The 21,421-nt window shown below is 53.1% G+C and overlaps 1 protein-coding gene across 4 annotated transcripts in view; it reads left to right on the forward strand.

Annotated features, from left to right (window-relative positions):
- GOLGA3 (golgin A3) overlaps positions 1 to 14,796 on the forward strand; it is a 44,235-nt gene extending 29,439 nt beyond the window's left edge. For all 4 annotated transcript variants that reach the window (XM_034638897.1, XM_034638900.1, XM_019803747.2 and 1 more), the window contains exons 13-24: positions 379 to 642; positions 1,085 to 1,179; positions 1,912 to 2,128; positions 4,164 to 4,307; positions 4,870 to 5,067; positions 5,900 to 6,016; positions 7,461 to 7,600; positions 8,202 to 8,334; positions 8,554 to 8,676; positions 9,407 to 9,571; positions 10,438 to 10,601; positions 11,208 to 14,796. In XM_034638897.1, the coding sequence (XP_034494788.1) occupies positions 379 to 642; positions 1,085 to 1,179; positions 1,912 to 2,128; positions 4,164 to 4,307; positions 4,870 to 5,067; positions 5,900 to 6,016; positions 7,461 to 7,600; positions 8,202 to 8,334; positions 8,554 to 8,676; positions 9,407 to 9,571; positions 10,438 to 10,601; positions 11,208 to 11,427 (1,980 nt within the window). In that variant the 3' untranslated portion in view covers positions 11,428 to 14,796. The remainder of the gene's footprint in view (positions 1 to 378; positions 643 to 1,084; positions 1,180 to 1,911; positions 2,129 to 4,163; positions 4,308 to 4,869; positions 5,068 to 5,899; positions 6,017 to 7,460; positions 7,601 to 8,201; positions 8,335 to 8,553; positions 8,677 to 9,406; positions 9,572 to 10,437; positions 10,602 to 11,207) is intronic.
- Positions 14,797 to 21,421: the final 6,625 nt, after the last annotated feature.

Genomic DNA, 21,421 nt, shown 5'->3' on the forward strand with positions numbered 1-21,421 from the left:
AGGGTGGTTGCTCACGTGTAACGTAAGCGAAGTTGGTGTTGGTCTTGGAGGAATGAATGCAAAGCGTGGCCAGCACCAGGGTCTTGAGGAAGGCCGGCCCGAGGGAGAGTTAGAAGCGGTTCTGGCTTTTGTTGCTGGGATGCAAGCCAGGGGGCAGGCAGCGGAAGCCTGGTGATGCGGCTGGGGGGAGAGCACTTGCCTGGGCCCTGGGGAAGGTGAGGCCGCCAGGTGACGCTGTGCCTCAGTGGACGGTGTCCTGGAGTTGATGAAATGTGTTACCTGTAGTCCAAAACACGTTATGTCATGGGTCAGTGGGGAGCACATTGGTTGAAGGAGGCTGCAGCTCGTGCTTCCTGCAGCTTCTGTCTTGTTGGGCAGGTGATGGTGGAGGCCTACCGGCGGGACGCCACCTCCAAAGACCAGCTCATCAGTGAGCTGAAGGCCACGAAGAAGAGGCTTGACTCAGAGCTGAAGGAGCTGAGGCAAGAGTTAATTAAACTTCAAGGGGAGAAGAAGTCTGTGGAGGTGGAACACGTGCGCTTGCAGAAGGAAGTGTCCCATGTCCGTCAGCAGATGGCCGACCTCGAAGGGCACCTCCAGTCGGTGCAGAGGGAGCGCAATGAGATGGAGACGCACTTGCAGGTCTGGGATGTGTTTGACTTTGAGGTTCGGCCAGACGTGCCCAGGGTGGAGGGCAGAACAGCCTGGAACAGGTCCCTCCTGCAGCTCCTGTCCTGGAAGGACAGGCAGACCGACAGGTTCCTTACTGGAGGCAGCATGGGGCTGGAGGCCCTCAGCCATTGATAGTTCACCCCAGCGGGTGCTGGGAGGGGCCCCCTGGGGGACTGTCGGCGGACCCGTAAGCAGAGGCTGGCCTGGGTGTTCCCTCCAGCACTCTGGACTGTTCTAAAGTGATCACTTATACAGAGACCAGACCCGTGTCGGGGTCCTCCTCAGAGCCCTTGTCCTTGAAGGTGACCCTGAACGAGCACCACTGAGCCACGAGGAGCCTGGTGCCTAGAAGCAGGCTGCAGAGGGTGGGCTTTGCTCTCCTCACTTTGTCTTTTCTTCCCTTCTTCTGAAGTCTTTGCAGTTCGATAAAGAGCAGATGGTGGCTCTTACAGAGGCCAACGAGGTGCTCAAGAAGCAAATTGAAGAGCTGCAGCAAGAAGCCACCAAGTAAGTGGCTCCGAGCCGTGTGCGGGCGGCCTTGAGCTCTGTTGGGGACACGCAGCAGCTGAGGGCCAGGGAAGCCCAAACACACTGTCGGGAGCCCTTGCCGAGGAGAGGGAGCACAGGGTCTCCATGTAGGCAGCCAGGAAAGTCAGATTCCACAGTGAAGGCTGGAGAGTGGACCCCATCCTGGTTTGGGGGCTGCCTGCGGTGAACAGGCACTCCCCCTATGTGTGTGCTCCATGCCAGGTGCATGTGGCAGCGCCTTCCCTTCCTGGTCCCCCTGGCAGGGCCGACGCCTGTGTGTATCCGTCTTGCTGCGCGTGTGCACACCAGGTAGCCTGTTGGGACCTTTCACGCCCATGGCGTCTTGTGTCCGGCGCCGTGTTACCTGTCAGCTGGAGGTTACTTGTCAGCTGCGTTGTTGAGATTATTACTGCCATTCAGGAAGAGCACTGGAGGCGTTGTTCGGAAGGACAGCAGTGTTCTCTGTTTTTCACGAGATCATTTCAGCGGCTCTGAGAGGGGAGCAGGGCAGGCGTAGGTGCAGGGCTGGGCTCTGTGGGGCCACCGACACCGACCCGTCTGGGGGATGGATCTGGGAGGAGCGGCAGCTAGCCGGGGTGGGGCCGGGGTGGGCACAGACGGGCACGGACGAGCCTGTCCTTGGTGCTGCTGCCAGGGCATCCTGTAGAAGTGAGTTCAGCCAGCTTTTCTGTCCTGCCCGCCACACCCCAGGGCCATCACAGAGCAGAAACAGAGGATGAAGCGGCTGGGCTCAGACCTGAGCAGCGCTCAGAAGGAGATGAAGACCAAGCACAAGGCCTATGAGAACGCGGTGGGCATCCTTAGCCGCCGCCTGCAGGAGGCCCTCGCCGCCAAGGAGTCGGCAGAGGCAGAGCTGAGCCAGATGAGAGCCCAGGTGGCCGATGGAGGCAGCGACCTCCCTCTGCATGTGGGTAACCCGTCTGCTCCTGGCCAGGCTGCCAGTTGTGCAGACTCAGTACTGGGGACTCGATGTGTTACAAACGTTCACTCTGGAGACCTGCGGCAGAACTGGCGTGTAGGCAGCGTTTCTGTCAAGTATTGTGTGCTAGTGACGTGAACATTCCTCGATGAGCCCCTGCACACCTGCACAGGGCACGCCGTCGCCTCCCCCAGCCTCCCTGCCCGCTCCTGTCCTTCTCTACACCCCCTCGGTGTCTGGGGAGGGGTTTCCTGAGTGCGGGAAGCACTGTAAGCAGCCTGAGTGCCCATGGTGGGGGGGTTGGCGGGGTGGGGTGAGTATTTGGAGAGTCCAGGGAAGCTCTTTGAAGTGGTCTTGAGTAAACAGGAGGCGTTAGAGTGCGTGGGGTGCGTCTCAGCAGGGGGTGCTGCTGTGCAGGGCTTGCAGGAAGACTCGTGCTGTTCGTCTGGGGGCATGGTGGGCTGGGGGCAGGTCCTGCTGCAGGGGTAGGGGTGCGTGCATTTGGGCCGGGGTCAGGGGTGTGTGCTGGGGCTGGTGTGGGATGGAGGGCTGACTGACGCCCTGGGCAGCGTGAGACCTCACTCTTCTGTGCTGGGACATTGACGGGCAGTGGTCGAGCACAGTTGAGGCCAAGCAAGGCTGTGTCGGGGAGACCGCGTGGGCTCTCCTGCAGTAGCTGAGAGGTGATAGGACCACACGAAGGCTGTAGAGCAGTCAGCGGGACAGGCTGCTGACAGCATGTGGTCACTCAGGAGGGAAAGCCGTGAGCCAGCAGGGTGGCCCAGGGGCCAGTGGAGGAGGCAGCACCCACTGTCCATGTCGGGGGTGGTTGCAGATGGCTGTGCTGATGGCAGTCAGCTGGGGAAGGAGGTCAGTATGGGCCAGAGTGGGACGGGAGGGGCTGTAAACTCTCAGACTAGAAAGAAGAGGGACTCTGTGCATGGTGAGGGGCACGGGCTCTGCTCTTCCTGCTGTTACATCATGAGGCAAAGCCTTTTGCTCTGGATTATTTTTTAGGATAGATGGGCGGATGTCCTCCTGGAAGAGGATGGAGGATGGGGCCAGCAGGGCGGGGGCTCTGGGCTCGCGGGGCGTTTTTATTCCTTTGATGAAGGCTGTCAGAGCTCCCCAAGTGTCCCCGTGTCCTCGGTGCCCCACAACCTCCCGGCGTCACATTCTACCTAACTCCATCAATTTGCTTTTTGTTTAATCCTATCCAATGTTTCACTTATATTTAGCCATTGTGTTTCTTACTAAATGAAGCTTGTCTTGATCTTCTTTCCATGTAAGAATTTATGAGTGGGAAGCCATCATAGCACGTTGTTTTATTGCCAAATCAGGTAAATTTAATACTTCTTTACCTGATTACTTTATAAAATAGTGGGAGGGGGAAAATTTATGAAGTTGCAATTTCCCTTCAACCTAAAAATATTTCTTTGCTTGTTTTTTGGCCCTTTGGCCTCCACGGTGTCAGGGAGGGACTGTACACGTCCCCTGGGAGCCTGCTGTCCCCCTGCTGTACAGCAGCCTCAGAGGCAAAATCCTGGGGCCTTGGGCAGGTTCCTCACCTTCTTGCCCCTCAGGACAGCGAGGCCCAGATGGAGCAAACAGTAGGGCCTCCTTGGTTAGGGCGGCCGAGTGAAGAGACACGCAGTGATCCAAGTAGCGGCCGCACCGCAGCAGCGAGCGTGAGCACACATGCGTGGTGTTCGTTCCGCCGAGCCTGGTGCGGCCTGCTTGCCGCAGAGAGCAATTTATCATTCTAATTTGTAAGTCAGAGGTTTTCCGTATTTTCGGCTCACTTAACTGGGAGAGTTACTTTGTGAGTTGTTAACGTAGCGTGTGCACGCTGTGGTGGGTTAGCCAGGTCCCGTCGGGGGAGGGGAGTACGGTAAGACGCTCGGCTGCCGCTGAGCGTGGTCAGCCGGGGGTGCGATGCCGCCCTGCAGGGAGGGAGGTGAGCACCTGTCACGTGCCGTATTGGAACCCGTGACCAACTCCACCTTCCCGTCCTGGCTGCTAGGAGAGAATCCAGGCTCTGGAGGCAGAGCTGCAGGCTGTTGGTCACAAGAAGATGATGCTGGAGAAGGAGCTCCAGGAGATTATTGCACTGACCAGTCAGGAGCTGGAGGAGCACCGGGAGAAGGTGCTGGAGCTGGAGGACGAGGTAGGCCGAGCTTCGTCCTCACACAGCCGGACGGGCCTCGCCGCCCCCGTGCAGCTCTGGTGCAGAGAGCAAGGGTCCTGGAGGGGCAGGACCTATCCTGTGGCTCGCATCCACACTGTGCTTCTGTGTGCCGTCTCACCACTTGTCTGGGTCCCTCTCACCAACCCCACCTTACTGCGAGGCTCCCCACACGCTCTCTTGAGCACCCCTCCGGAGTGGTTCTCAGAGTGTTAGGGTTAAGATGCCCCGGGTAAGAATACTCTGGTTGCAAATAATGAGAAAACCTGTTCTTTAAAGTACTTCACCTAACTCTTGGGCCAGAGTGGCTGTGGCTTCCGGGGATGCTACACGTGGCAGTTGGTGATGTCACCAAGGACTCTCCACGGGGTCCCAGGCTCCCTGGGAGAAAGCTGAGGGGCTGGGAGCTGCGTGCATCTGCTGCAGTCCTAGGGTGGTCTGTGGGAGCTTTTTGGCACAGTTGTGTTTCTGGTGTGGGGGAGCTTAGCTCTGTTAGCCAGAACGGGTAATTACGTAACTGCACAGTGACTTTGATCTGTTTTAGCTTCAAGAATCCAGAGGCTTTAGGAGGAAGATAAAGCGCCTTGAGGAGCTGAATAAGAAGTTGGCCCTTGAGTTAGAGCATGAACGAGGGAAGCTTACAGGCCTGGGGCAGTCCAATGCGGCTCTGCGGGAACACAACAGCATCTTAGAAACAGCTTTGGCCAAGAGGGAGGCTGATCTGGTTCAGCTGAACCTCCAGGTATTTGGACCCTTTGCCGGAGGCAGGAGACTCGCTGTGGGGCAGGTGGCTCTTGGTCTGGCGCGCGTTGCCTTGTGCAGCTGTCCCAGCCGTCCACAAGCAGAATGCTGCCCTGTCACAGAGATGCGGAACAGGGGATCTGGTGAAGCCTCCCCACAGCTCTACGGGGTGGGGCGGAGCTGGGAGCTCCTAATGCCCCCCCTTACCGAGATGTGGAGGCACTGTGCCCCATCTGTTAGCTTCCTGGTGGGTAGGGGGCTTCCTGCTCAAGCTGGTCCCACTGTTCGTTAAGGGGCTCTTCCCTGTGTGATTCAGAGCTGAGATTTGAACCCTGGTGGGGGCTCTCTCCCCGGACCAGTTCTTGGCTCCTCAGGCTCTGCAGCCTGTCTGAGGATTGGGGAGGAGGCCTGGCACTCAGGGCCATCTTCAAGGGACAGTCAGCAGCCAGATCCAGCCCCTCATCAAATTATCCAGCCATTAGAGCGCTTACAAACTTTTCATTTGGCACTGGCTCCCGCCCCTGCCACATCTGGTGGCCTCACCCATCTGCGTTACCTGCCTCACCAGGGAAGTATTTGTGTTTCTAAGCCCCGATTACAGGCAACCTTTGGGTTCCTTGCTCTGTGCTTGCATACGGCCATGTGACTTTACTGCCATCTCAGACTCGGTTCTCCAGACATGGAATTCTCCCTCCTTCGCCCCTTGTGCGCTTGTCGGTGATGCATCATGTTGTGTGCCACCGTCCTGCCACGTTCCCCACGTGGCACTGGGGTCCCGCAGGCCTTCGAAATTTGAGTCCTTCCTCACTTACTGCTTCGGCGATGTGCCATAGGTGCAGGCAGTCTTGCAGCGGAAAGAGGAGGAGGACCGCCAGACGAAGCAGCTCATCCACACCTTACAGGCTGCACTGGAGCGAGAAAAGGCCAAAGTGCACAGCCTCAAGGAACAGGTGTGTGGCTAGCTTCCCACTGGTTCTAAATTGCACCTTCAGAGCCTGTTGGAGTGCGGTTTTTCTAAAAACCGAATATGTGTACCCTTGACGCTTCACTTCCCTTTCAGGAATTTATTGTACGAATATCTTTGCTGATGTGTTCTGAGAGCAGTGTCATCACAGCCCTGGTGGCAGCAGCTGGAGGGAACCCTGATGTCCATCCATAGAAGAGTGGACTTGGGTTAAGTCAGGTGCAGTCGTAGGGGTCTAAGACGCATGCACAGAGCCCTGCAGAGATGTATTTGCTGGAGAACAATGGCACACACATTGTTGAGTTAAAAAAGCAAACTGCTGAGGAATAGATGACCTGGTTAGTGTTAAAAGAGCAGTGGAGAAAAAAGGTTGCATGCACCCTTTGCCTTTTCCTGGCTGGCTCCTTTCCATGCTCAGGTGTTCACCAGGGCATCAGGTCAGTCTTCCAGCAGAGAGGCCTGCCCCACTGCCCCTATGAGCTGGAATAGACCTCGGCCCTTAGGTGTTCCCCACCACGGTGCTGTGTCTGTTATTCCTCATTCAAACTTTAGCTTCATGGCTTGAGAGCCGTGACTCATTTACCCGCATGTCCCCAGTGCCTCGCACCAGAGAGATGTTCAGAATGTGTTTGCTGTGTGCACACGTGCCAGGGTGCATGTCATACCCTTTAAAAGTGTTTCTGTGATGATACAACAGATAGAAGTAGTTCTTCGGGTTTTTTTGGGTGAGACAAAAAAATACTCTTTTAAGATAAAACAGTTTTAAGATCTGTTAAGAACACGTCACTATGGGGATGCCTAGCTGGATCAGTCCATAAGTACTTCAATCTTTACAGACTTTTTTTTTAAATTACTGTTCACTAGCATGTACTGTTCATAAAATCCAGACAATTACATGAAATGCATTTAGAGAAATAAATGAGGATCGTTCACAGTTACTGCCCTTAAAAAAAATAAGCCAATGTCACAGATCCATCATTTTCCCCAGCACTTTTATTTACAAATTTCCTAGTTTCAACTTCATTAAAGGGAGAATAAAATTGGTAAGTGAGCAAAAGATAGGAATTGGGGGGTAGAAAAGTAGGGAGGGTAACGGACTCAGCTCAACTCCACACAAGGGATGGAAACCAACCGCAGATAAGGCAGTAGGCAGATGTACTTGAGGAGGGCGGTTAAAACTACTTAGACCAAGATGACCTTGCGTGCATTTGTTCATTCAGCAGATACTGGCGGCCACGTGTCGCCTACCTGGATGCCAGGCATGTGTTAGGGCTTCAGTCCTCAGGAGCGTGAAAAGCTTTGGGAGAAACAACTGCAGCAGCAGCTGGGATGTGGTGGGGTCGGCGTAGCTCTCCTGGCAGACGTCACAATGGGCGCGTTCTCTGTGGTTCTTGCCCCGTCCTTGGTGACGCTGGTTTCTGTCTTTGTAGGTTGCTGCCGCCAAGGTGGAAGCAGGACATAACCGCCGCCACTTCAAGGCCGCCACCTTGGAGCTGAGTGAGGTGAAGAAGGACCTGCAGGCCAAGGGGCAGCTGGTGCAGAAGCTGCAGGCTGAGGCCGAGGGTCTCCAGTGAGTGCCGGGAGGGCGGAGGGCTGGCTTAGCTCTGCGGCTGGGGATGGACGGGCGGGGGCACCCCAACATCTTCCAGTTAGGACTTTCCGCACGCTCAGGTCACCTGGGTTCTAGCAAATCTCTGTGCACCCTGGAGGCAAATCTAAGAAGGAGAATGTACCAGTTCCCTGTCTTAGGAAACTTGCAGCTCAACTCTGAAATTTCTGGCCTGACATGACTGTCCCCACCCCGCACCTGAGAGTCCTTCACCAAAAACAGAGAGCCCTGTGTGAGGGGCACGTGTCCCGAGGGCTGGGCCCCACCACCAAGGTTCACTGCAGCCTCCAGTTAGGGCGGCCTTGAGTTGAGCATGTGCAGGGGTGCATGTTGGGAGCTTCTCTCTCATTGTAATCTATAAAATGGGCTAGCAGAATGTCCTTCCTCGGGGCTTTTGTGAGGATTAGTCACGACAGAGTACCACAGAGCTCTTAGAACAGTTCCCGCCCCGAGTGAGCAGTGTGCAAATTTTTGTCACCTACGATGGATAACATTCAACCGACCACACTTTGTGGCGGGGTAAGGGTGCTGTGATTCCATGCTTTCTTGTTTTTTATGCTAGGATTCAAGAAGGGAAACATTCCCAGGAAATAGCACAGTTCCAGGTGGAGCTGGCAGAGGCGCGGACTCAGCTCCAGCTCCTGCAGAAGCAGCTGGATGAGCAGCTGGACAAACAGCCCATAGGAAACCAAGAGGTGACCCGTCGGGGAGGCTTTGCATCTGCAGTTAGCAGGACTGGCAGAGCTAGACTCCGTTGATTGACTCAGTCAGTTCCTTCGTGCCCTGTCTGCTTGGAAAGGGATAATTTTTTCCAAGTATGATACTAAACAGTAGACAGAGATAGAGTTAGGGCAGTTTTATAGTGTAATCCCCTATAAAATTCTTTTGGTCATATGACTTCCTTCCTCCCCTAGATGGAAAATCTCAAATGGGAGGTGGATCAGAAAGAAAGAGAAGTCCAGTCCTTGAAGCAGCAGCTGGACTTGACTGAACAGCAGAGTAAAAAGGAACTGGATGGAATACAGCAGTTACTGCAGGTATGTGTTGTGTAAAGGCCCTGGGGCAGAAAGTCCGAGTCACAAGGTGCTAAGTGCATAACGTGAGTTACCCTCGAGCCAAATGCTTCCACCAAAGCGTTTAGCAGACATTATCCGTTTCAGAAGGAAGGCCAGGTCACATAGCTGAAGGAGACCAAGCCCCAGGGCTATCTACGCCCTGGGCTGAGCTGTGTGAAATAGACCAGGAATGGGATCTGATGAAGCCCAGTCAGTGAGACAGTCTGTGTGAGGAGTTCACCAGTCTGTGATACACTCTTCCACAGAGAAATCTGCGTGCAGGCTTGACCCGCTTGCGCAAAGGATCAGGATTCCTTGCCAGGATTTCCACTTGTGAATGGCTGCCTTGAGTAACAGGATTGATTGATATTCTTCCTTCCTAATGGCGAGGCTTCCTCCAATATCTGACCTTGGAATTTAAACAGCTGACTCTTGGGGTCCAGTGTAGACAGTGGACACAGGAGTACAGTTGGTTCTCCGGCAGAGTCTCTGAAGTTGTGGTAGGAACGTTGAGGATGTGACTGTAACGGGACGCTGCCCAGCCCGGACCGTGGGGAGGAAACAGGCTGCCGTGGCAGCACCGTGTGCGGTGTCATAGAGACGTCGGTGTTAGCGTTTCTAGCCCCTTAGACTTGTGACATACAAACTAAGATCTTAGCAGCACGTGTAAGATCCTTTAGCTTTTGAAAACGTGTGACTTCCCTTTCTTTAGAATATCAAAGCCGAGTTGGAGGTGGTGCGGGAAGATCTGTCCCTGACCCAGAAAGATAAATTCATGCTTCAAGCTAAAGTGTCAGAGCTGAAGAACAGCATGAAGACTCTGCTCCAGCAAAACCAGCAGCTGAGGCTGGACCTGCGGCGCGGCGCGGCCAGGACGGTACTCAGGCTCTGCCCCCCAGTCAGGTTCCCTGGGCCCACGGCACTCCTGCCCGGCTGGCGCTGGGGGACCTTCTAGTTACTCAGACAGGAGGTCCTAGTGACTAGTGACCAACGTGGAGCAGCTACTGTGTGAAAGAGATGATGCTGGAGTCTTGTGCTCGGCAACGGGCCAGACCCTTTTATTTTAGTGTCTTTTCCAGGGCTTTTTGCTGCTTTTTATGAATTCAGGTGTCATTTTGTTATAGTATGCCCTAGAAGCCATATGAGGGCTCATTTCCTGGTGTTCACAAGAGCCGCTGGCCTGGGAGGTGAGCCACCTGGGGGCAGCAGCTGCCAGATGGGCTTGGGGGCCCAGGGAGCCCCGCCCAGACCCTCTGTGTACCTGGCGTTTCTTTCTCTGCTTGGTCTACGTAAATATTCTCCAGGTGCAAAGAAATCACTCAGACTCAGAGGTTTATTTAGCACTGTTTGCCTATCAGTGGAAAAAGTTTGAAGTTCTAGAAAGGGGAGTTGTAGGAGTTAAAAACTGAATTTCTTAGGGATATGCAGGGTCAAGGCTATGGTCTTTTTGGAAAGTCCCCGTAGTTCCCACAGGGGTGTTCTCGTTTGTGATTTAGGTCTGTCCTCCTGAGGAGCCAGCGCTGCATTGTTTGGGGGTGTTCACATACCTATTCAGCCAGCATTCCCGGAGCCCTGTGGCTGCCCGCTCTGCCAGCCTGGAAGCAGGGGGCGTGCCTTCCCGGAGGGCCCATAGCGAGCTAGGACGCACCTCTGGGAGCACTTGCTGTGATGTTTGGGGTATCACAGTTGTGGTTGCTGTCAGCCTCCCAAGTGAGAGGGCTAACCATGTGCTTTTAAAAACAGAGAAAGGAACTGAAAGGCGAGGCCAGCTCTTCTGGCCCCGTGACGCCAGTGAAGATCCCCGACTGCCCTGTCCCGGCCTCCCTGCTGGAGGAGCTGCTGAAGCCCCCACCTGCCGTGAGCAAGGAACCCCTCAAGAACCTCAACAGTTGTCTCCAGCAGCTGAAGTATGAACCATGTTCTGTGTTCTGTCTCACTTGGTCTTTAAAAATAGATTGCATGTTTAACTTGGAAGAATCCTGTTGCCAGCCCTGTGTGCCCTGAAGAGGCTGGGCAGGTTTGTGCTACCTAGCGTCACTTGGGCCCTCAGTCCCTCTCATACAGGAGGACTGCCTAGAGCTAGATGACCCTGAGAAACCCCACACATAGCCTGAGGTTTTGCTCCCACCAGCCTGAGGCCAGTGTTTGTAGGGCGTGGCCCTGTGGGGACATCTTTTTGACCCTATGAATGGAGGCCATGTGCGGGCCCTCAGTGCTGTCTCACCCACCTTCTCCTTGAGCACAGGCCCATGTGTGCAGAGCTCTGCACATGCAGAGGAAAATGCTGAGATGCTGAGCCCCATAAATCCTGTGACCCCATGGGTGCTGCTTCCTGCATAGACAGGTTCTGTCAGCCCCCAGTGGTGTCGCAGATGCGTGAGCAGACCGCCGTCTGCGTCAGGCTTGTTAGGCTCCGTGTTGGAGGTGAGCAGTCCCCTCTTGGGGAAGTCACAGCGCTGTTTCTGGCTCTCACTTGAACGGGCTGCCTTTCTCTGCTTCCCCTGTCTGTCCAGGCAGGAGATGGACAGCCTGCAGCGCCAGATGGAGGCTCACACCGTTACCGTGCACGAGTCACTGTCCTCGTGGACTCAGGGGGACCCTGCCACCAGCGCTGCTCCCCCAGGAGATCACGCCAACCCCAGGGGAGATACAGAGCAACACAGTCAGTGCAGGGCCTCCAGAGAGGCGCTCGGAACAGCGACCGCTGAGCACCCCCACTCTGAGTGCTCGTAACTACCCAAAGGAATATTCTCTTATCAATATTATTTATTTGACTGTTTGCTCTGTGTTTTTCTAAGAGATGAAGTTTAAATTTTGCATCTGCCTTTTCAAGGAGTAAAAGAACTGAACAAGAGCCAAGGATTAGAGAAATAGTCGTTTGCAGATCACAGCTAGCTTTTCCCATGAAGTGACCAAATGCTAACAACCTAGCTTAGGTCTCAGTGACAAGTTCCTGAATGTGTCTGAAGGGTTACTTGCAGAAGGTCCCTGTCGAGTGACTTGTATGTGCTGCTCTGTGAGGGTGGTGCCAGCAGTGGCCCCCGGTGGAAACACTGCATGACTGGGTCCCGTTTCTCTCTTTCCTGATTCAGTGAGAGCTTTACGTCCCTGCAGAAATGAAACTTGATTTGCACCTTTGGTTCTTATTTTCAATAGCTGTCTGACAATAGGGTGTGTATGTAAATACTGAAAATCATAAGCTAATCTTTAAAAAGTATATGTCCGTATTATTTAAGAATGACCTGAATTGTCTTTTTATTGATTGCCTTTTGAAAATCTGCTGTCAGGAAGTAACGTACATGTAGGATTTAGGGATTCAATCAGAAAATTCTATTTTAAGAAATATAATTATTTTATTTACTGTACCTTCTAAAACCAAATATTCTTGGAGCGAAAAGGTTTTTTGTTTCAGTTTCACTTTATTTTTGAGAGCCTTCTCCTGAGTACACACCCCCACCCCCCCACACCCATCTGACCCTTGTCCCTGCACGACCTCACTCACCTTGGCTGTCCCCTGGGCAGGCCTGGCAGCCACAAGGACCCCATCACCATGCGCTGGCCTGACATGGGAGATGGTTGGGGAGAGGTCCCAGGAGAGGAGGGGAGAGAGGACCAGGGCTCCCTGCAGGGCTCCGAGCCAGGCACAAGGCTTCTCCAGGCCTCTCCCCACCCCTGCGCCCACATGAAAATATGTCTACTGGGGCCTGTGTGGTTGTCAGGGGACATGCTGAATGCGCCGTGGTGACAGCCTTCAGTAGGTCCTGTAACCTCTCATCTGGAGGGATTTCTAGAAGGGGCAGGTCAGCTTCATGAGAAGGCGGTGGAGGCCTCCCGAGCTCTTGTGGAGGTGAGAGCGTGATTTGGAAGCAGGCTCCCTGAGCGTGGGTGATTTACTTGACTGTCTGCGACTGTGACCCATGAGGGCTGTAACTTTGTCCGCTCTTGGCCAAGAAATGTAAGCTGATGGTTACCGTTGTGAATTAGGGAAGAGAGGCCCCCGGTGCGGATCTTCTGGTCTGAAGATGAAGTTGGAAGTGTTACTGATCAGGCCAGATACGCTTGTGTCGACTTACTACTTATGTCTCTTTTGTGGAGAAAACGGTTCGGTATTTTTAAGCCGTTTGTGCTCTCTTGTGCTATTAGAAGGTTTATTGATAAGGTAGCATTAACCACAAAGATGCTTAGTGTTTCAGAAAAACTCCCTAGCAAGTACCGCAACTTCTGAAATATGTCTATCACTTGTACAGGGTTAATCTTGAAATAATACTTGAAGACTTCATCATAAATGTATCCTATTTTTCATCTTAAGTTGGAAATCATTTTTGACAAAATTGTTTTTGTACCATTAGAAAAGAAAAATCATAATTTACATTCGTATTTATTTTGGGTGTTTTATCCTCAGTTTTAATTTTAAAACCAAGACATGACACTCAGCCTCGTGCTGTGGCTCCTTCCTCACTGCTGCTTATCGGAAGTCTCCCAGTGAAAGCCGCCACTGTGCATTTTTTATTAGGAAAGGGTAATCGGATTCTGAATAATCCTCTAGTGAAAGCAGATTTCTGTTCCTCACCCCATTTCCCTCATGTCTTGCTTGCTTGCTGTGTGCGGGCGCTGGTGCACGTGTGAGGGTGCGTGTGCCTGTGTGGGAGTGTGCAGGGGTGTGTGTTGGTGTGCAAGCGTGTGGGTGTGCGAGGATGCCTGTGTACGCGTGTGTGTGCGGGAGTGTGCATGTGCCTGTGCGCGTGCAAGTGTGTGCGGGTGCCTGTGTACGCGTGTGTGTGCGGGAGTGTGCATGTGCGGGTGCAGGTGCCTGTGCGCGTGCAAGTGTGTGCGGGTGCATGTGCCTTGCGTGCTGGCGGGTGCGGGCCTGCAGCAGCAGCGCCCCCTGCTTTCCTGACGTCATCCTGTGCCACCGTTGTCATCACCCCATCTTTCAGCTCTGTCAACACCCAGCCGCCTTTGGTCTGACTTCCCTGGCTGTCCCCATGCACTTTGATGTTTCCTGTGCTGGTCCTGACCTGGGGCCCTTTTTGTCAAGCTGACACCACCTTTAGGCTTCCTTAACAAGTCACCTGGAAGAGGCAGCTGGACTTTGAAATCACCTGCTTCTGATTTGTTGAGGTTTTTTGTTTTTGTTTTTTAGTCTCTAAGGGACTTGATTGGCACTTCTATCTCCCAGGCCCCATTCTGCAGCGAATATCACTTGCAGTATTCTGTTTGTGGGCAGAAGTGGGAATTTGGAGTTTACTCTTGGAAAACCGCAGTCTGGAGTATCTCTGAGAGCAGGCTTGCTGTTACGTTGGTTTGTATTACTCATCCTGTGTGATACCATACGTCACGTCCTCACGACAGGGAATGTTGGTTTGGACGGTTCGTGATGTTGTTTCTGGTTTTTCTTATGCTCCAAAAAAAAGCCTATTGCAGTGTGGTTATCACTGATTTTTCCATGGAACACATTGGATAGATGGCACGGATCTTACAGATTTACATGGTTTTCTTCGGTTTGGAAGGTATAACAGGCAAGGTTTTGATAGGATGTGAAACTGGCTTTTTCTCTGGCCTGGGGTCCAGGTCCTGGGGCAGACCTGCGAGGAAGATTCTCACTGCACTCTCTCAGTCTAAAGACTTTTCTTGGTGTAGGGATACTTACTGCAGATGCCACGTCATATATTCCTACTCCAATGAGTAACTTTTTAAATAGAAATGAAATGTCCTGGGTAAAGGTTTCTAGTAGGGAAAGGGACCAGCGTATCTGAAAGACAAATGTCCTGGAGCCTTCCTCGAGGACCCCCGTGACGTGTGAGACATCCTGAGCCTTACTCAAACACGTTCAGGCGAATCTGATTGTGTGGTGGTCTCAGGTTATAGGGTACTTGAGGGTAATGTTGTGGAGGGTCTGGAAAACCGGATGGCTTTAAGTTACTCATTTCTGTTAAAAATTTCCTCATGAAAGGGAGTCCTCAGGTTGGGGCTGTTAGGGGAAAGGTGTCACCATGCACAACGAATTGTAACTTTAAAAAGCATGTTGATTTTTTATAAATTTAAGTGTGCTGGGGGAATTCCTTAAATTTTGTGCAATAAACTATTTTTTGTTAAAGATTTTCATATTTCATTGGGGGCCTTATTTTAATATGTATATATTTTCCCATATTTGAGAGTAACTTTTATCTTGTGTTCTCATAAACTGTTTAAATACTTGTCTTAAAAAAACATTTTACTGTTCTGCTAAAAGATTCAGATGGGTGTGAAATCTCACAGCAGAAGAATGGCAGTGTGTTAGCCGTGCCCTTCCCCATAGCCCACACTGCACCTGCTGCCGCACATAGGTGGGCACGAAGGGGAGGCGGTGTGCTGAGCAGGCTGAGAGACGGGGGCAAGGTGCCCTCTGGGCTTCGGGCACGTCCCCGAACATGTCCCTGTACGGGGTGCTGTGTCCACCACTGGGCCCCACAGACTGTCACGGCCAACAGCAGCGGGACCATTAATACTTCTCTGAGTCTCCGTGTCGTGGTCCAGTTTCCCCTCTTTCATCTGTACTCTAGTTTTGATCAAGAAGAGTTAGCCGGATGTGGAAAGTCTTCCCTGCGTGTTCTCATTAACGACCAGCATGATAAAACTGTACAGAAAAGAAGTAAACTAGCGATCACAGAATGTGGTTTTGTGGCGGGATTTACACGTTTCTTTCTTAGGACTCTGCTTCATCAGCGTCCACAACCAGGGGTCAGGTAACACGCACTACTCAGCCTAAGTGGGGATTGCTGACCGCCTTCCTGCGTGGCCCTGACTGCCTGAAATGGGGAGGCTGCAATCTGTTTTCTCTACAGTAATCAGGAAACGAATGGTTCTGTGTCCCTGAACTTTTTTCTTTTGCCTGTAAAGTTGCTAAACATTTGCAAGCACTGAACGAACGCATGGATGGATTTACTTTTTAAGCGTGCCGCACACTCTGTGGTCGTACAGTGGTTGTTCAGGAGCGGCTGGGCACGGATCGGTGGCAGCTGCATCCTGGCTTAGCTGGTGGCAGGTGCAGCAGGACTGTGTGCTGAGGGAAGGACCCAAGACTTAACCACTGAGGGGAGCCTGGTGTTCAGAAATCACCAGGTCACTCAGAAACCTCATACCTTATGCAGATGATGTGGGAAATACAAGTAGGATCGTTTATGCCACTGCTGTCCGGTTTGATGGATAAACGCAAGAGCTGTTGGAAGAACCTCCAGGCCTTTCCTAGATGAGAAGGAATTCTCAGCAATCAGCAGCCTCTGAAAGCAGCATTTACTGGAGTTCTGCTTTATGCATGTTCTCACTTGACAACGAATGTTGCGGATTCTGGTATACTTTGGCGATGTCTTTTCCTGGAAACAACAGGATATACTAAGCTGTGCTGCTCTTCCCTTTTTTGGCCTGTTTGGTGTGGGGCAGGCCCTTCTTGTGTCCCAGCTCGACTCTTGGAGCTTGAGATGGCTGAAGGCTTGGAAAGCAGTGCCGTGACATCCCTTTGCCACAGCGTGCTTCCCGGCTAGGCTGAAGTGTGGGGATCACGGCAGCATCACAGCGGGAGGGCAGTGGCTCTGGGAAGCACCTGGAGGCTCCCATCCACACCGCCCGCCACCTGGCCTGGGAACCACTGGAGGAAATGGTCTGCGTGCTTTTCACACATAGTCTGGGTACGAACTCCACAGAGGGGGGATGGTAACCAGCCTAAAGGTATCTCACAGGACACTTCATTTTGTTTGTGAGCTTTACTTTTTAAAAAAGATTTTATTATTATCTTTAAAGATTTTATTTATTTGACAGCACAAGCAGGGGGAAGGGCAAAGGGAGAAGCAGACTCCCCGCTCAGCAGGGAGCCCGACTTGTGGTTCGATCCCAGGACCCTGGGATCATGACCTGAGCCGAAGGGAGACGCTTCACTGACTGAGCCACCCGGGTGCCCCCGAGATTGATTGATTTTAGAGAGAAAGCTGAGGGGAGGGAGAGAGAATCCCAGGCAGACTGCCCACTGAGCGTGGAGCCTGATGATGACACGGGGCTCAAACTCAGGACTCTGAGATCACGACCTGAGCCGAAATCAAGAGCCGGATGCTCAACCCACTGAGCCCCCCAGGCGCCTGTTTGTGAGCTTTCAATGTGCGTTTGTAAAGACTCGATGGATATTTCCAAGTGATTCTCCTTGTACTTAAAGCTGGCTGCCTCCTCTTGATCCGGAAAACCGCACCTTCCCCTGACTGGCTTCTCCGTGTTGGTGGTACAGTCGCTCTGGTCTCTGAACCCTCCAGGTTTGCCATCCTCAGCATCCTTCTTGTCCCTCACCTGGGTCATCCATGTCCACAGCTCCTCTGTGTCTGTTTTGTGTCCCTTCCTTTCCCCGTGTCCGCTGAGAGCCCAGCGTGACTATGGAGCCAACCGCGTACTAGCCTCCTTCACTCGTCCGTACTCTACGTTTGCTTGAGCTCAGAGCACACAGTGTGGCTGTCACACCATCTGCAGTCTGGCCCAAATCAACCCCTCCAGATTCTTTTTTTTTTAACCTTTTATTTATTTATTTGACAGAGACAGCCAGCGAGAGAGGGGACACAAGCAGGGAGAGTGGGAGAGGAAGAAGCAGGCTCCCAGCGTAGGAGCCTGACATGGGGCTCGATCCCACAACGCCGGGATCACGCCCTGAGCCGAAGGCAGATGCTCAACGACTGAGCCACCCAGGCGCCCCTACCCTTCCAGCTTCTTAGTCCATTCAACATTTAGAGTTCTGTAGTAACCACTGGAGCTTCCACCAAATACTCGTCTTCCGCTGCCTTCCGGGGGAGACAGCAGGTGCATGCTGTGGGGTAGGAAGCTCAGCGCATTAGAGCCAGTGAGATGGCTGGCAGGGTGTGTCCCTTCTGGGCCAGAGCACTGACCACGGGCCGCACAACCCCCGACTATGGCAACAGCATGATGGTGGCCACGTGGCAGCAAATAGGAGCAAGAAATAAACCAGGTTCTCTCAAGCCTCTGGAGACCTGCGGGTATTACTAGAACATGACCAGTAGGGGCTCAGGAGTGCCCTATGTCTTGCTGGGGTGTCTGGCCTGCTTCCTGTGCCTAGTGGCACCCCTGCCTCACCTTCACTCACAAGGGGTGTCTGAGTGCTTGTGGCTGTCACGCACGGTACTAGAGATACGGCTCTCCAGAGGGAGGAAGCATGGCTTGTAGCCTTTGATGGTTCCTAGGTGTGAATACCCTTACTGGGCAGAGCCCAAGCTCCTGGCATGATGTCATTGGAGCAGGGAAGGGGTGTGGGCTTTCCCAGGAGACTCCAGCACACCGTGGACTGTCCTGGAGGGATGTGACCGTAAGCAGAAAGCAGACCTAGCTCGACTCCTTTATAAAACCTTCCCTGATCCCCAACCCACTGCACTCCTTCCCTGTGTACGTTTACATATAGGGAACTACGCTTATGCCATGTAGTTATTTCTGGAGTCCCTTTTTCTCTTACTAGGTTAGAGGGCATCAGGGGCTGGAGGGCAGTACTGTGTACCCCACTCAGCAAGTGAGTTTCATCGAACAGATGAGCCTCAAAGTCCGCGATTTTGAAGAGAGATGTAAAGAAATCCCAGTTGGGGGATTTTCTTCCTTGCTAATTTGGTGTAGAAATGGTGGCAAAACACTTCAAATATAGCAGATTTATGAACTAGGGATAAATACCCTCTATTCAAGACCTCTTAAAATTCAGAAAGATCGTGATAGCCTTGTGTAGAAAAACCCTTTTGCTAATCTGCACGTGAAATTTCTAGGCTCCCCTGCCAGCGAGGCTTCCTGCTGGGCTGTGCTGTGACCTCTGCTGAGGGTCCCAGCTGCTTCCTGCTGCGACTGCCCCCTACTCCCAGACCACCTGGCACGGGCTGCTTTCCTGGCTAGACCCACACCACCAGTAACATCGTATGTGCTGGACTTGCACATGCTTCCCCTTTCCTTGTTGAAGGATACGACACGCGAAACCAAGACTTTTTTACTCAGTTGTTGACGGATACCGTCCCTGGCCCTCTCGTGATCTGGAATCAGAAATGGAGTTAGGGGTTAGGATAGGAGTTAGACAAACCACAATGAGGAGTTAGATCAAACCTGCTCCTCTCAGAAAAGACCATCAGTTCTAAGTTTGATTTCTGTTCGTTTGTTGCAAACCCGCTCCTACTGGCAGGGGTTTACATCTCAAATTCTCTCACTTCTCTCTCAGTGGTAAATAGCGGTCAGTTAAATTTAGGGTTGGCTTCTTAACGTCGGAACTGTTTTCCCTCACGACTATCCCACTCTTACTCAAGGGTAGTCTCCGTTAGGGGCTGGTGAGGACGACCCTGCCGTCGTAGGATCCCCACTGTTTGCTGGAGTCCCAGAAAGTCCTGGTATCAGCACTGTTCAGGCTGGTAAAGCTGCTGTCAGAGACCCCAAAGTTCAGTGGCTTAAATAAGGGAAGTTTCTCTTCCGTACAACAGCCCAGGCATAAAAACAGGACCAGACAGGGCAGTTTCGTGGTGCCGTCTATCTCTGGCATAATCTGTGACTTCCACCTGTGGTCTGGGACAGTGGCTTCAGGTCCCGGCTTCCTGTCTGCCTTTCCCATGTGGACAGGAGAGCCCTTGGAAGGCATATTCTCTGCCCTCATTCCAGGGTGCAGCTGGCCAGCTCCACAGACCACTGTCCATGGCCTCCGTGTGGTCCCTGGGCCACAGGATGTGGTTTTTAGCTAGACAACAGTACTCACAGTGACAGCTGCGAGTTTCTGTGATGAGAAGTGGAGGATGACTGCTGCTGGCCACAGCGTCTACCCAAATTCACAAGCTCATCTGTGCTCTCCGAACTGCTGGGGTTCATGGTTACTCTAACAAAATCCCGTACGATAGGGGAGGACCCTGCTACCTCGTGAAGGGGCTAGACAACTTATGCTTTGTAAACTACCAAAATAGTAATAGCAGCTAACAGTTACCAAGCCCTTGCTGTGTGGAGGCTCCGCAGCAAGGACTGACGTGTGTTAATCCTCGCCTGTGAGACAGGGGTGATTATCAACCTCCATTTTACCACCGAGGAAAATGAAGCACAGGGCAATTAAGTAATTCACCCAAAGTTACCCAACAGGTAGGGGTTCGATGGTACCGGCCCAAGCACTCTGGCCCGGAGCCGGGTGCTCTCATCCCCGCAATGGCACACATTTGTAAAAAGGTCAAGGGACCCAGCTCACCTTATGATCTCAGGGTCGTGAGATCCAGCCCTGCGTGGAGTTGGCTTGGGATCCTCTCTCCCTCTGCCCCTACCCCCACTCGTGTGCAATCTCTTAAATAAAAATTTTTTTTTAAAAGACTGGGGACGTGCTGGGGACAGTCTGTTCTCAGGATACTTAGTAATTAAAGACAAGAAATGGCAAGATTTCATTCTAGCAGGGCCCTCTTTCTTCCCTTTTAAATATACACAAAATTTACAGTAAAAGATTTTCAGTGTCCAGTTTGGGGAGTCTGGCATCCACCAGTGTGTACCCAAAGCAAGACAGGGAGCATTTCCCTCACAATAAGGGTTCTCTCATGTCCCACTCAGACGGGGCCCCTGCTGGGATTTCTATCACCACAAGCTTTGGCTGTTCTCGAGACTCTTACGAACCGACTGTACAGTACGCACTTGTGTGTGTGGGGGGGGGTCCTTGTGCTCTGTACGGTTGAGGGTCATCCATGTTATTGCTGAATCTAGTTGCACCATAGGAATTTCAAATGACAGGTCCAGTTTGGCGTTGATCCAAACACCCGGGTGCTTCCTGTGTGGGGCTGCAGCAAACACGGTGTGGAAGTCCACCTTCGGACCTAAGAGCACTGCTGAGCCACAGGGCCGCGGCATCCACCCTGAGGAACCGCTTCCCGGTTTCCCAGAGTGCTTGACTGCTCTCACTCCCGCCAGCACCGTACGAGGGTGCCACAAATCCTCCGCCTTCTCACCAAAAGTAACAATTCACAGCAGTGCTCATTGTGGGTTCAATCTGCATTTCACTCACCCTCCGATTTACTGACTCTTTCGTGCCCAATGCACTGTCAGTACCAACCACATTAAATGTGTTTACCAAGGATGTCACATTTCTTCAGAGTTGTGTGTTTTTTTTTCCATTAAAAATGTATGAGTTACAGTAAGATTCACCCTTTTCCTGTGCACGTCTGAGAGTTTTGACAAGCATATGGAGTGCTTCCCTCAGCCCCTGCGGTCCCCCAGGCTACTTTATACAGTATAGCCCTCCCGGCCCCCGCGCCAGCGTGGGAGGAACGGGAGCCCGGAGCCTGGCCGGACACCTCCGGCACGGCTGCTCGCACCCACTCCTTCGGGAAGCCCTCCGCGCCCCCAGGACTCGGCCGGGGGAGGCCAGCTGCACGGTTAAGGTCTCGCCCGAGCGCCTTGCTTCGGCGTGCAGAACCTTGGTCTAAAATCGTGCGCCGGCAGAAACTCCGCTGTCTCAACGGGTGTCCAGGAGAACCAAGTCCCGACTGTCGCCTGGAGAGCCTTGGTCGCGCCGACCCCGCGAACTGCCGTTTCCACTGGGGCCGAGCAGAGCTGGGGCGCTCTCAGCGGCACCGCCCGGCAGCCCGCTGAGCCCCAGGCCGCCCCCGCCCCGGCCCGCGCGCCGGGCCACCGGAACCCGACCCCGCTCCCGGAACCCCCCTCCGGACCCTGCGCCCTCTCCCAGCGCCTCCGGATCCCCACCCGTCCCCCCGACTCCCTA

Source organism: Ailuropoda melanoleuca, chromosome 12 (assembly GCF_002007445.2).
Source record: "Ailuropoda melanoleuca isolate Jingjing chromosome 12, ASM200744v2, whole genome shotgun sequence".
NCBI classification, from domain to species: Eukaryota; Metazoa; Chordata; class Mammalia; order Carnivora; family Ursidae; genus Ailuropoda; species Ailuropoda melanoleuca.